Raw genomic sequence first — 15608 nt, forward strand, 5'->3', positions numbered from 1 at the left:
CGAAGTTCAAAAAGAAGTAATCGGGATCTTCCCCTTCTTGGTATTCCTGGAGCACCGTTCCAGGGACGTTTGGGCGAACCTGAGTATTTACTATGGCGTCTGTGAGCTGTAAGATGGCTGTATCTTGTACTTGTTGGTTTGTTGCGATGAGGATGGCCTGTTCTTTAAGAGCCCCTTGTAGGCTTTCCCGTTCCACCTGCGCTGCTTGTATTTGTTGTTCTAACACCAGCTGTAGGTGTCGTTGGCCTTCAGCTAACTGAGAAATAACGTTCTCCATGGGCACGGGTTGTGTCATGATGCGGCACGTTTATATAGGGAAAAAAAGATCCCACTTCTGACACCACTTGTAATAGTCTGCGGGACCCAGGTGGAAAAGGAGGTAGAGGTAAAACAACCGCTTTGGGAATAATAGGGGTTTAGACACACAAAAGCAGTCGCATGATTCTTTAAGGTGTAAAGAAGCCACTGCTTCCTTTATTGTTTGTCATTCTGTTCCTTATATCTTTGATACACAAATGAAAAGAGGGCTAATCAAATACTATTCAGGCAGTCTCTTCTGCTTCAGCTGTCGTCTTTCCTGAGATGGAACAATAAACAATCGGGGAAAAAACTTCTCAGTGCTTCCTTTTGGTGCTGTTCTTTACGGTGCTCCGGCCCCGAGAGGTCCTCATAAGGGAGGGAAAATAAACAAACAGCAGAGTAGCCGGGGTTAATAATCGTCGTCCTTATGTTGCATCCTTAGTGCTACCATCACCAGGAAAAACTACGAATCGTGTTCAAAGAAAATAAAAATAAAATAAAAGAAACAGGAGGGTCACGTGTAGGGGCTACGGCTAGGAGTGGCGGAAATACAGCCAAAGGTGCGCGGTTATAACCCCATGCAACCCCTGCCGGCCCACCACCAAAACGATCCCCTTAAGCTTACTTGCCTTGAGCCACGACCCAGGATCTGGGCTGTGGCGCTGGGACCCGGGGCGTCCTCTGTTGTCTTTGGGCCTCCGGGCTTTACCACGGTGTAATCTGCTGCTGAAGTCCTGTGGTCGGTACTGCTGGGCTCCCCTTGAGGCTCCTCTTGCTCCGGTCCTTCTGCTGGCGATCTTCCCCTCTCCGGTCTTTCTTCCGCTTCGGTTCTGTCTTCCACTTCTCCCGCTCGTGTCTCTTCCGTTCGGCCGCGCCCTACCACTCCTGTCTCCGCCTCTTTTCTCCCAGGGACAGCCGTACGCTCCACCTCCTCGCCCGTGCTCCACCAATCTTTTAGCCGGACCTCCGATGACGTTGGCCGTTTCTCGACGTGGTGGGTACGCGCCACTAGACCGCTGTGTACTTCCTTGTCTGTTTCGGGAACGCGGTCCGTCTTTGTATACTTCCGGTGATCTAGCTCGTCGGGGCACTCACAGTGACCTATGAGGATATATGTGTTGTATTTAAGTGGTATACAGGATACCTATATCCCTGTAAGGGGTGCATGCACCACCTTACCCAGACTACAGTAGTGGTCTGGTGGTGTCAGTTTGTATGGCTGTCCCAGGGGTGGCACAATAAGTGCTGCAGCCCCTGGTAGGCCTCTGAGGAACCCATGCCCTGGGTACCTAGGGTACCATCTACAAGGGGCTCACAGGGTGTCTTCAGTATCCAATTGGTATGTACCTATAGTACTCACATCAGTTTAGAGAGGAAGCAGATAGGCTGGGGTCCTGGATAGCAGGCCCACAGCCTGGTTAGAGTAAAAAAACAGTCATAACATCAGCAAAATGTTGGGGGCAACTATGCAGTCGATGCCACTCTCCTGCAGATGTAATCCATCTGAAGGACCTCAAAAGGGAAAGTGGGTGGTGCAAAATTGCTGGGTGGGGTAGGAGTGCCTTTCCCTGTGTTGTGCATCATGCACACCATGCAGTACTTCACTAAATGTGCAGCAGTCTTTGGAATGTTATCATGCTTCCATACAAGATCTATCAACTTGAAATACCCTTAGAACTGATGTGGGCTGGATCGTGTGCCATTGTAACTACAAGGAGGACATATGCATCCGGCGACATCCATCTCTGCTTCTCTGACTTATAAATCCAAAATCCCTAATCGTTCAATTGTGCTGTACTTGCTTGCCACACTGCTAACTCTTCTGTTGTGGCCTCACTTTGAATCTCCTTCACATTCTCAAGTGTGTCTTCAAACATAGTAACCTCAGGCACCCACCTAGCAGGACCTGCTACAACCATTCTTTCCATTTTGGTCCGTGCCGTTTCTTCAGCTTTCTGATCTGCAAAAGCATTTCCCCTACCTACATCATCAGTGACTTTCCAGTGAGCACTACACTTCACTATTGCCAATTTCTTAGGGAGTGTCAAAGCTGACAGAAACCGCAATATGAGGTGCCATGGGAAGTAAGAAACCCTCTCTCCGCCTAGAGTCTCCCAAAATTATGCGCGACTCCAAAGGCAGATTGGCTTTCAGTATAAATATTTACAACCAGTCCCTCACTTAATTCACAAGCTTGAATTAGGGCAACAAGCTCGGCAGCTTGGGCCGACTGATAGGGGACTCATGATGTGTCAACTACTGTACGCAGCGTAGTAATAGCATACGCAGCAGTTGTAGTGCCATCTGGTAATTTAAAACAAGACCCATCGACATATAGTTTTCCTTGTGGGTCAAATAAGGAAACATCAGTCAGGTCTACCCACCCTTTTGTCTCTTCTTCCGTCCGCAAAATACAATCATGTTTATCAATCTCATTATTCTCAGAAGGGAGGGGCAGTAACGTGGCTGGGTTCAGACTGACACATCTTTTAATTGTAATGTGTTTTGCAAACAATGTTAATTCATAGCCTGTCAGATGGCACTGATAAGGTGCTGTGTCTTTCTCTTATTCAGAAGTGTATCCACAGCATGGGGTACCATAACTGTGAGGTCAGTTTCAAGTACGAGTCCAGCCGATTGTCTAATCGAGACGGCCACAGCCGCAACCGCTCTTACACAGCTCGGGACAGCTCTTGTGGGTCAAGAACAGCAGAGAAGTAAGCACACGGCGGTTGCTTACCTCCAAACTTTTGTGTTAAAACAGAAAGCGCACAACCGTCCAGCTCATGGACATACTACACAAACAGTTTAGTATAGTCTGGGTGTGAGAAGTTGGCCTGGTATATGCTGTCCACTAGTTATAGTGGGCACCTTACACCAATCCAAACAACCCCTTATTGGTTATAGGTTAAAGACAACCTTTATTGTAAGCTATCCTAGTGGTAGCTATGGAGAGCAGCCTTCAGGCTGAATCTTGAAGGAATGTAAAGCAGCTTGTTTTACCAGTCTATAATCTCTTGAATAGCTAAATGAAAGACAACCATACCAGGTATATATATAAAATATATGTATTTATTTCTAAAACACACCTTCCTAGTCTCTTTATGAGGCTAGAGGTCAAAACACATAAGTTACACTTCAAATATGACAGTAAAATAGCACAAATACACATCAGGGTCTAGGGGGGAGCCAAACCATATACTAATATAGTAGTATAAGAACCACAACTTAACTAGACACAAGGCCTAGAGCCTGTAGAATTGCTGGGACCCCAAGGAACCACCCAAGGTAGTGACACAGGGGACCCACGGGGACCGTGTGCAGTGTGAGAACACAGCCGCGAGCTCCCGTTAGCTTCTATGGGGTAAGTTGCGGTTAGATTTTTAAAGATCTGAAAGAAGCACGTTAGATTCCTTACCTTAGAATATCCCCAGGCATCAGGCTGGATCCGGAGAGATTTTTCGTCAGCAGTACCCCTGCGCATCTGTATGCATCGTCAGCGGCTCCGTGTCCGTCGTCGGCGTCGTGATCGCCGGGATGACGTCATCGGAGTACTTAGACGCCGCCCTCACACGCTGACGTCAGTTCTTCTTTTTTCCGCGCATGCAAGCGCAGATCCGGGAAGAGCGTACCTTTAGTCATTTTTTTACTAACTTTTTGGACATTTTGTCTATCTTTTTCGGATCAACTTCGACTCCTGGTGCCGGTAGGGATGCCCAGGTTCAAGCCATGTTACCGACCCCCACCATCGTTGTCTATACTGTCTTGGGGCCTACCACAATGACAAGCCGTGCCCCGACTGCCGGGCCTTTACGTCGAAAGCTAGGCGGGAGCGGTCCCGCAAGCTCCTCGAGATCCGGTAGTCGGCCGGTTGAGGAGGAAGTCGAGGGGCCGGTCGTGGAGCCGCAGTCCTCACCGCTCGTCGGGATCCAAGTCCTCGCACTCAGGTAAGTCGAGGCATGGCAAAAAGAAGTCGAAGAAGCGACATCGCTCAACTGGCTCCCCTCGGCGGTCACGCGACTCAGCCGAGGGTTCGGGTGGCACCACCCGTGCAGCTTCGCCAGAGCCGCAGGAGTGGCATCCAGCCCCACACCCTCCGGTCCCTGGGCTTCATGCGACTCCGGGCGAGATTCGAGACTTCCTCGTGGCCATGAGGACTCTCTTCCCGCCGTCGAGGCCTGCCGGCCCGCCTCCGGGCCCCACAGGTCCGACTGGGGGTCCTAGCGAGCCGACGGCTATGGGCCCGGCGCCGTCGTTGACTTCGGTCCCGACGCCGCAGGCCACCGTGGGATCCAGGCCTGGATCCCGGTCGACGCCACTTGACCTCACGACTCCTCTGCTGGCGCCGACCTCCATGTTGCCGCTCCCGGTGCCGTCCTCGGACGATGCTGTCCCTGGTTTCAGTCCGGGTCCGGCATCGAAGCGGCGCCACTCGGCGCCGTCTCTGGTCTCGATGGGTGAGCCTTTCACCTATGACCCAGCTCTGCCATTTCTGCCTGATTACCAGGACATGGATGAAGGGGAGGACTGGGAGGGGTCTGAGGACCCTCTGGCACAGCAGTGCCAGTTAAGTCAGGACTGGGCAGATGAGCTGGGGGAGGCCAGTGGTCTAGACACTTCACCTGACACTGGTTTCATCTCCCCTCCTGCCGTGGCTACGGAGGAGAGTGCTACTTATGCTGTGGTTCTGCGCAAGGCGGCCAAGGCCTTCCGCCTGGAGCTCCCTGCAGCGGCCGTGAGGACTAACCTCCTCACTGAGGTGCTTCAACCACCAGTAAGCTCTTCGGAGCCTCTGCTGCAATTTAATGAGGCCCTCACCGACGTTCTGATGAGCACTTGGTCTAAGCCCTCCACAGTCTCTCCTGTGGATCGGACCGTGGCCCGGCACCACCGCCCACCTCCAGGCGACCCCTGCTTTCTGTCCGAACACCCCACCCCTGAGAGTCTGGTTATCCAGGCCTCCACGTCCCAAACCGCCTTCCCGTCCGCACCTCCGGACCGGGAATCCAAAAGGATGGAACAGTTTGGCAAGAAACTGTTTTCCGCACTCAGTCTTGGGTTGTGGTCCATTAATACCGCATGCCTTATGAACGTTGCACCCACTCTCTGTGGGATACGGTGGCGGACGTGCTGCCCCAGTGTCCAGAGGAGGCCAGGACACGGCTCGCCCCGGCTCTTGCTGAGGGGCGTGATGCAGCACGGTATTCCATTAGATGTGGACTTGACACCACGGACTCGCTGGGAAGAGCGATTGCAACGACGGTGGCGAAATCTCTACAATACAAGCTTCATTTGGAGTTGCATCTTCATTTTCAGTAGGCAACTTGGATAACACCCAGCCTCTCTCACTCAAGGCTGGGGGGTTTCTATTGAAATTCCCTACGATTACGCTGGAACACTCTTTAAAAATTTTACGCTCGCTGAAATCAGGCTCTCCCTCTGATCCCTGTCCTGCGAAGGTTCTCCCGTCTGTTGCTGAGGTGATAAACCCGGCTGTTAATAAGGTTCTGAATCTATCATTAATTGAAGGATTGGTGCCTGATAGTTGGAAGCACTGGAAAGTTCTCCCACTTTAAAAAAAAACATCTGCTGACCCTTCGATAGCCAGCAATTATAGACCTATTTCGCTGCTACCGTTTTTTTCCAAGGCTTTGGAGAAATTTGTAAATCAGGTCGTGGGGGAGTTTGTCGAAACCAATGGTGTTTTACATCCGAGCCAATCTGGTTTCCGTGCCAATTTCAGCACGGAAACAGCTCTCCTGGAGATATCAGAATCAATTAAGTCCACACTGGACAAAGGCGGGAAGGCAGTCTTGATACTGCTTGACCTGTCCACGGCCTTCGATACCGTTCCTCATGAACTACTTTTGGGTCGCCTTCAAGGATGCGGTATCGGAGGCAATGTCCTTCAGTGGTTCAGATCCTATTTGGAAAATCGCCAGCAAACAGTCTGGTCCCCTCCTTTCGCGGCATCTATTTTACCCATGAATGTTGGCGTCCCTCAGGGATCTATTTTAAGTCTAACCCTGTTCAATGTGTTTATGGCCCCTCTGGCACTATCGATTGAACACTTTGGCGCCAAGATCATCTCCTACGCCGACGATACTCAACTATAGTTTACATGTGGTAAGGGCGAAGCTCTCAATGGGAGGATGATAAATCTTTGTTTATCCACAGTATTCGGGTGGTTTAAGCAGAACTAACTTCTCTGCAATTCGGAGAAATCTGAAATCATTTTCTTCAGCTGCAATCCTGGGGATGAGTGGTGTGAATGGTGGCCATCAAACATGTCCCCTCCTACTACCTTAGCCACTACGGTCAAGAATTTGGGGGTCAAACTGGACAAGGATATGTCCATGAAATCCCAAGTCCAGACGGTAGCAGGCACCTGTTTCGGCTTATTGAAAATGATGCGCAATTTTCTCCAGTTACTTTCAGTATCCCATAGGAAGATAGTTGTGCAAGCATTGATCTTGTCGCGTCTTGATTATGTCAACGTTCTTTACCTTGGCCTGCCGGACTATCTGAGCAGCCGCCTTCAGGTGGTACAGAATGCCGCAGCTAGAGCCATACTTATGGTTGACTACAGGACCCATATGACCCCACACCTTAGGTCCTTGCACTGGCTCCCAGTACGCAAGAGGGTGAACTTCAAGGCTTTGGTGTTGGCCTTTAAGGCCATCCATAACATTGGGGCTCCGTATTGAGAAATAGATGTCAGCTCTATGTTCCCTCTCAAAACCTGCGGTCCTCTAATTCATTTTTCTCACAGACCCCAAGGTTTCTTCGCTCTCGATTGGGTGGACGTTCCTTCCAAGTAGTGGCTCCTGGCTCTGGAATAGCTTACCTCTTGATCTGCGTCAGGAGGGGGATCTTCTTAGTTTTCGCCGCAAGCTCAAAACTTGGCTGTTTGTATGATTGATCAGCGGCCTTGGGGCTCCACAGTTGTGTTTTGTCACTGGTCTTTTTTTTCTTTTAGCTTCGGGACACTCCTGGGAGTAGCCGCGCGCTCTATAAATACCCAATAACATTAACATTAACGCCTGGCTGAGGTCCACGAACTTTTCAGGGGATGTCCAGAGCACTCATGCCCTTTGATGGCCGTCGTCTTTTTGGCGACAAGGCAGATAGTGCGCTGGAGCGCTTTAAGGACTCCAGGGCTACGGCCAAGTCCTTGGGTCTGTCGGTCCAGCACCAGCAAACTTCTGCTTTTCTCCCCTTTCGTGGCCAAGGAAGGGGCACCCCCGCCGGTTCGTCCAGCCACAGGCCGCAGAACCAGCCTCAACGCGGTGACGGACGTGGATTCCGCCGTGGCAGAGCAGGGGGACAGAGATCCGGTCAGTCCACATCCGCCCCCTCAGCATCTGCCTCAAAGCCTTCCTAGTCCGGGCTTTCAGGCCCATTCCACGCCAGTGAGAGGCAGAGTTCTCCATCACCTGCTCCACTGCCGTACCATCACTTCAGATAGGTGGGTGCTGCAAATCGTCCGAAGGGGCTACTCCCTCCCCTTCTAGGCGACCCCTCTAGCCATGCCACCGCAGTACCACCGCGTGTCGGGGGATCACTTGCAACTTCTGCAGGACGAAGTTACAGCCCTCTTGGCCAAGGGGGCCATCGAGCGCGTTCCTGGCCCAGAAGTAGAACGGGGTTGTTACTCCCACTACTTTCTGGTTTCCAAGAAGGGCAAAGGGCGCCTACAACCTATCTTGGACCTCAGGAGCGTCTACGCCTTCCTCCGGAAGGAGAAGTTCAAGATGCTGACATTAGCTCAGGTTCTGGCTGCCCTAGACCCTGGAGACTGGATGGTAGCATTGGACTTGCAGGACGCTTATTTCCACATCCCCGTCCTGCCGGCCCACCGGCGTTACCTGCGGTTCATGGTAGGCCACGAGCACTTTCAGTTTGCCGTGCTCCCCTTCGGCCTCACCAGTGCCCCTCGGGTGTTCACGAAAGTGATGGCGGTGGTCGCAGCACATCTGCGCAGATTAGGGGTTCCAGTCTTTCCCTATCTTGACGACTGGTTGTTGAAGGCGGGCTCGCCCCGAACAGTCGTCTCCCACCTCCAGACTACGGCCGACCTCCTGCATTCGCTGGGGTTCTTCATCAACGTGCCGAAGTCACATCTGAGTCCCTCCCAGAAGCTCCTCTTCATCGGAGCGGTTCTGGACTCGGCGCAGTTTCGGGTCTATCCTCCCAAACAGCGATTTCGGGATATTCAGGCTCTGATTCTGATCTTTCAGCCTTTATCTCGAGTTTCGGTCAGGATGGCCCTACGGCTGCTGGGTCTGATGGCCTCCTGCATTCTGCTGGTACATCACGCCAGGTAGCGGATGCGGGCTGTGCAGTGGGACCTGAAGTTCCAGTGGGCTCAACATCAGGGCAACCTGTCCGACCACGTCCTGATCTCGGAGGGCACTGCAATACAGTTGCTGTGGTGGCTCACGGACCGCGATTGGGTCAGTGGCAGATCCCTCTCCCTACCCCAACCAGAGCATGTAGTGGTGACGGATGCGTCCCTCCTGGGATGGTGGTGCCACATGGGAAAGCGAAGATCAGAGGCCTCTGGTCTCCGGCGGTGTCCAAGCTCCATATCAACATCAGAGAGAGGGCCCTGCTGTTCAAGGCTCTGGGTGACGCGGATCACTTTATCTTTATTTTTCTTTAAATAAGTATATTGTTTGTGAACATTACACATAGTCATCTCTAGCAAAACCTTTCAGAAACATTAGAGCAAGTGAAATACAAATGAAGGCTTCACCAATATTACTGGTGCACCTGTTTTATGGCTACCTCTAACTGTGAGTATTTATTTTACTTCAAGAATGGCATTTGAAAGATGGAGTTTGAGTAGGAAACGGGCGATAACCCTGTCTTTTTCCTGCCCTGTTCTCTGTTTTAGTCTGTCTGGAGGGTATATACATGATGTCCCACCAGAGGTGGCACTAGGGGCTTCACCTGTAACTCTGCATGTCAATAAAGGGTCTCCTTTCCTCTATACTATGATTGTTATTTTTTGCTTTTATTTATACAGTTGGAATATTGGCAGACATCTACGGTTGCAAATATTAACCAGATACCAAAGAGAGACCTATGTACTGGTCAATTATTTAACCCGAACGTCCGTAAGATTTCACGAATAGTAGCTGTTAATGGACCTTGTGCTTAGGTATCCGCACTGTATTTCATGGGTGCCTTGGTATTCTGAGCTTAGTGATCATTTAGCATGGTCAACATTACCTTGTGAACACTGTATAGTTTGTTTGGCCAGGGGCTCTTGTTTCACTACTGAGTAGTGCATAATACCTCCTAAGTATTCACTCAAAATGAACATTCTTATTGTGAGATTATCGCCTCATTGTATCATTGTTGTGTCGCATTGGTGTAATGTACTGTGTTCGGTGCTTCATAGAGATTTGTTTACTGATTAACTTGTAAATACATATATGAGATATAAGTGACGTGAGCGCGGAACCTGGGCAGTCAAGCTTTATTCTGAATGTGATAATTGTATTGCACTATAACAACATTCACCCCAGACATCTCCCTTGAATTAAGCCGTGGACTACTCACACACACTTTCTGCTGCGGACTGAGTGTTTTGAGTGCTGATTGTAAGGGTCATATGACCCCAGTAACCATCCACTCAAGAGAATTGGACAGGCGGTTGTGATTGTCTTTTCCTATGTAAAAGGCGTGACTACATCATAACGCATGTCTTAACCAAGAGTTCCACAAGCCCTTTCAAGGCATATCTGAACTATTCCGGTAACAGCTCTATGGAAATCAGTTCTCTGGAGAAATACATTTTGCCTGCGATAGAACATGAAATACGATGTGAGCAACCGATATTTCTTTGGGAATGCCAGCATCATTTGCATTTGTGTTTCTGTAGTCTGATGCTGCTCCCCTTGTTTCAGTCCGGCAGCAGAAATATAGGAAATAGAAACACGTTGAGCTTGGCTTAGTGTAGAAAAAGTTACACCCTCTCGAAAGTATGAAGACTATATGAAATGCATTACATCTCTTTAATGGCTTTGAAATAATGTATATAATGTGTTTGTGTAACAGTAAAACACATTTTGAACTACCTTTCGACAGTGATGACTGGACATAACACACTTGGTTCAGCACCCTATATTTGCTTACATATCCATGTATTATACAATGTGCACACACAGAAAATTCCAGATTTCAGGCGTGACCTTTTCTTGTTTTAGACTGTGTTTTATTGTATTTCCATTAAAGTCCACAAAGCCATAGCTAACGCGTTTTGTCTCCCACAGAGACTTCATCAGGGCGCGATAATAACTCGGCAGCATAGACACATGTCAGGTAGTAGTCCAAACTGAGACCAGTGCAAGGCCGTTCACCCTGATATTTGGCGAGGTAACTAGAATATGATTAAAACTCCATTCTTCTATCGGGAGTAGTGCAGAAATCAGCATTGATTGTTGGGCCATCGGCCCAGCGTAATGGGACGCTAGATGGACAAAGTCGATTTTCGAGCGTGTACCCAAATTGGCTATTCACACAAGTCCTAGTATCCAGAAAGCGGCATGGTGACCGATCAAGTCTGTGCACATCGATTTCGCAGAGAACATGAAATACGATGTGAGCGAGTACCCGTCTCTGCTCTTTTGCAACCGATATTTCTTTGGGAATGCCAGCATCATTTGCATTTGTGTTTCTGTAGTCTGATGCTGCTCCCCTTGTTTCAGTCCGGCAGCAGAAATATAAGAAATAGAACCATGTTGAGTATGGCTTAGTGTAGAAGAAGTTACACCCCCTCGAAAGTATGAAGACTATATGAAATGCATTACATCTCTTTAATGGCTTTGAAATAATGTATATAATTTGTTTGTGTAACAGTAAAACACATTTTGAACTACCTTTCGACAGTGATGACTGGATCATCCTTTTGAATGTACTGGGGTGTGCATAATCATTTAAGCTGCTATTTTTCTTAAGATGATGGGACGTTTCTTCAGCGGTTTGGCGCAGTCGGGAGCCTGGTGCTGCTTTGACGAATTTAACCGAATTGACATTGAAGTTCTGTCTGTGATTGCCCAGCAGCTGATTACCATTAGAAATGCCAAAGCTGCAAAGGTAACATTATACAACTACAAACCTAGATGTTTTAGGTTGCCATTGTAAATAATGATTTTTTGTAATGAATTAACGCTAAACAAGTTACAACTAATGCTTATGTAGTATTAAATAAATGAATAAATATATTGCTGTGAATTTCATGTTTTAACAGTTTGCACTTTCAAACATCATGGATGCGCTTGAGCAAATTCAAAATATCGTAAGTGGGAATTTAAGAGCTTTTTTTTAAAAGAAATTTCTTCTTTGTATCTCATGGTGGTGACATGCAAATTTAGAGTTTGCAATGTTGTACACTTCCTTAGTTTCAGAATATCGCAGGACCCACTGCCGTGTTCATGACTTTTGAGCCTGTCACTACACAGTGTCTTCCGTTAATGGAGTCCAGTAAGTAAGACAAGGACTTCAATGAGTGGGTGAATGTAATGCACAGGTTTAACTATAACTCTTATCAGTTAAATGGGCACAGGCTCCATAGCTTAATGAAACTGTGCCTGCTGTTCCACACCCATGGCGCATTCAGAATTGCATTTGCTAATCACCTTTTGACTGTCTTTTTGCTACTTATGTCGACATCTTTTCGAGTCGTTCGACTCCTGGTGCAGGTAGGGCTGTCCCGTCCTCGAACCGGCTTCAAGATTGATGCCGGTTACAAACCCGCACCTCGTTTGCCTTTGGTGTTTGGAGCGCGACCATGACCCGAAGTCATGCTCCAACTGCCGGGCCATGAACCCGAAGTCTTTGCTGGAGCGGTCCTGAAAGCTTCCCGGAGGCACCGCAGTCGGCTCCACACCGCTCGAGGTCCCAGTCGAAAGGGAGATTGCGGGACCGGTCGCGGAGCCATCACCACCACTCCTCGTCGAAGTCTTCGTCTTCGGGTAAGTTGAAGCACAAAAAGAAGGCGAAAAAGCACTGTCGCTCTTCGCGTTCTCCCAGTCCGTCGGCCAACGCGATGCGAGATGCAGATGGTAGTCATCCGGTTCCACCCGTGGAGCCTGTTGGGTCGACTCCAAGCCTCCCTCCTTTTTTGGGAGCCGGAGCGACCCCTGCCCAACTTTTATAGTTTTTACGAAGCCCTCCACTCTATTTTTGGGCAGCCTGACTTCACCGGCGCACATTTGAGCCCCGCGGACTCGGCTGGGGGCTCTAGGCCTTCCATGCCGGCGGCTTCAGCCCCAGCACCGCAGGGGCCCCAGGGATGCAGGCCTGGGTCCGGATCAGTGGCTATCGACCTCGTGACACCTCCTCCGGTGTCAAATCCAGTGGCAACACTTCCGCCTCCTCCGACGCCGGTTGTGTCCCCAGCCGACGTTGACCCCAGCCTCCCACTTGTTGTGGACACGGAGCCGGACCGGCGTTGACCGGCGGCCAGACCGGCGCCGACTGGTACATTTGTACCACTGTTCTCCACTGGTGTTCCCTATTGCCCTGAGTGGCTATCAGAGGAGGGCATGGAGGACTGGGAGGGGTCTGTGGACCCTCTGGCAGACCAGTTAGAAGAACGAGACTGGAGAGAGGAGTTGGGTGTGGCCAGTGGTCTCGACACCTCCCCAGAACTTGGCATGCTATCTCTCCCTACCGTGGCTACGGAGGAGGGTGCATCATACGCAGTGTTGTTGCGTAGGACGGCTGAGGCCTTAAACCTTGAGCTTCCTACGGTGGCGGTCAGGAGTAACCTCCTGACTGAGGTGCTTCAACCGGAAGCGGCCTCTTCGGAGTCCCTACTGCCATTCAATGAGGCCCTCACAAACATCCTTTTGGGCACTTGGTCCAAGCCCAATACAGGGGCTCCAATGGATAGGATGATTGCCCAACGCCCGTCCCCGGGTGACCCCATTTTCCTCTCCCAACACTCCACCCCTGAGAGCTTGGTGGTCCAAGTCTGGACTTCCAAGGGCGCATTCCCTACCGCTCCACCTAATAGGGAATCCAAGAAGCTGGACCACATTGGGAAGAAAATGTTTTCTTCCTCCAGCATAGGACTGCGGTCCGTGAACAACACATGTCTCTTGGGCCCTTATTCCCACTCTGTGTGGGATACGATCACGCAGGTGCTGCCTCAGTGCCCGGAGGAGGCCCAGGCTGTGCTCTCTCATGCAGTTGCCAAAGGGAGAGACACAGTGAAGTTCGCCGTACATTGTGGGCAGGACATTGCCCACTCGTTGGGCAGGACGATTTCAGCTTCAGTAGCCCTGAGACGCTACGCCTGGTTGAGGTACACTGGCTTTTCGGGGGATGTCCAAGCTATGCTTTTGGACATGCCCTTTGATGAGCGCTTTAATGATTCCAGGGCTACGGCCAGGTCCTTGGGCCTTGATTCTACCTCTAACCCCTCGCAGTCTGCTTTTCGCCCCTTTCATGGCTACGGCAGGGGTGTCCCGCTATGTTCCGTCCAGAGCCGCAGGCCTGCACAAGCCATCCAGCCTCTGCGCGGCCGGGGACATGGGACCCACCGTCGTGGGTCTGGGGGCCAGCGGGTGGGCCAGTCCACCAACCCCCCTCTGTAGCAGCCTCCAAGCCCTCCTAGTCGGACCTTTCAGGGCCACCATTTGCCAGTGGGCGGCAGAATCCCCTATCACCTCCCATACTGGCTCAACATCTCGTCAGACAGGTGGGTTTTGCAGATAGTCCAAAGGGGCTTCTCCCTCCCCTTCGAGACTACCCCTCCATCCATGCCACCTCAATTCCATCGCATGTCGGAGGATCACCTGGCCCTTCTCCAACAGGAAGTTACGGCTCTCTTGGCCAAGGGAGCCATTGAGTGAGTTCCTGCCCCAGAAGTAGGTCGTGGTTGTTGTTCCCACTACTTTCTGGTGCCCAAGAAGGACAAGGGTTTGCGTCTTATCTTGGATCTCAGGAAAGTCAACCGCTTCCTCTGGAAGGAGAAGTTCAAAATGTTGACTCTGGCTCAGGTCCTGTCTGCCCTTGACCCCGGAGACTGGATGGTAGCGTTGGACTTGCAGGACACGTTACCTACCGTTCGCGGTAGGCCACGAGCACTTTCAGTTTACTGTGCACCCCTTTGGCCTTACCAGCGGAACTAGGGTGTTCACAAAGGCGATGGCGGTGGTCACAGCTCATCTGTGCAGATCAGGGGTTCCAGTCTTCTCCTATCTCGACGACTGTCTGTTAAAGGCGGGCTCGCCCCAGGCTGTTGTCTCCCACCTCCAGACTACGGCCAGCCTCCTGCATTCGCTGGGGTTCAGCATCAATGTGCCAAAGTCACACCTGATTCCCTCTCAGAAGCTCCTTTTCATCAGAGCGGTTCTGGATACAGCGCCATTTCGGGCTTATCCTCCCAAACAGCGAGTCCGGGATAGTCGGGCTATGATTGCAATCTTTAAACCTCTATCCCGGGTTTCGGTCAGACTGACCCTGATGCTACTGGGCCTCCTGCATCCTGCTGGTGGACTATGCCAGGTGGCATATGCGGGCTCTGCAGGGGGACCTGAAGTCCCAGTGGGCACAGCATCAGGGGACTCTTTCCGATTGCGTCCAGATTTCGGAGGGCACTGCACACCAATAGCAGTGGTGTCTGACAAACCAGGATTGGGTCAACGGTAGATCCCTCTCCCTTCCCCAACCAGAGTTCACAGTGGTGACAGATGTATCACTTCTGGGGTGAGATGGCCACATGGGGAGGTGGAGATCAGAGGCCTCTGGTCTCAGGCGGAGTTCGGGCTCCACATCAACCTTCTGGAGCTTCGGGCGAACAGTCTTGCACTGAAGGCATTCCTTCCTTCTGTCAAAGGGAGAGTAGTGCAGGTGTTCACGGACAACACCACCGTCATGTGGTACTGCAACAAACAGGGCTGGGTGGGGTCGTAGACCCTATGTCAGGAGGTACTTTGTCTCTAGAAGTGGCTAGAACATCAGGGCATGTCCGTGGTGGTTCAATACCTGGCAGGATCTCTGAATGCCACGGTGGAGAAACTCAGCCGCTGGTGCATGATAGATCACAAATGGCGTCTTTTTTCGGAGGTTGTGCGAGGTTTCTTTCATCCATGGGGAGAGCCTTGCTTAGATCTTTTCGCCATCGAAGAGAACGCGCAATGTCAGCAGTTCTGCACGTTGGAATATTCCAATGCTTCACTTGCTAGGTGACGCTTTTCATCTGATAGAGACTTCTAGCTGCAGATTCCTTACCTTTGAATTTCCCAGGCGTCAGGCTGGATCTGGAAAGTTTTGCTGAGCAATACACC

The 15608-nt window shown here is 50.8% G+C and overlaps 1 protein-coding gene across 2 annotated transcripts in view; it reads left to right on the top strand.

The window, feature by feature from the left end:
- The window catches only part of DNAH6 (dynein axonemal heavy chain 6), a 2458578-nt gene that overhangs the window by 948073 nt on the left and 1494897 nt on the right, over window positions 1–15608 (top strand). For both annotated transcript variants that reach the window (XM_085636629.1, XM_085636630.1), the window contains exon 30: window positions 11269–11406. In XM_085636629.1, coding sequence (XP_085492755.1) covers window positions 11269–11406 — 138 coding nt within the window. The remainder of the gene's footprint in view (window positions 1–11268; window positions 11407–15608) is intronic.

This window comes from Triturus cristatus, chromosome 2_1 (genome assembly GCF_964204655.1).
Source record: "Triturus cristatus chromosome 2_1, aTriCri1.1, whole genome shotgun sequence".
Lineage (NCBI taxonomy): Eukaryota > Metazoa > Chordata > Amphibia > Caudata > Salamandridae > Triturus > Triturus cristatus.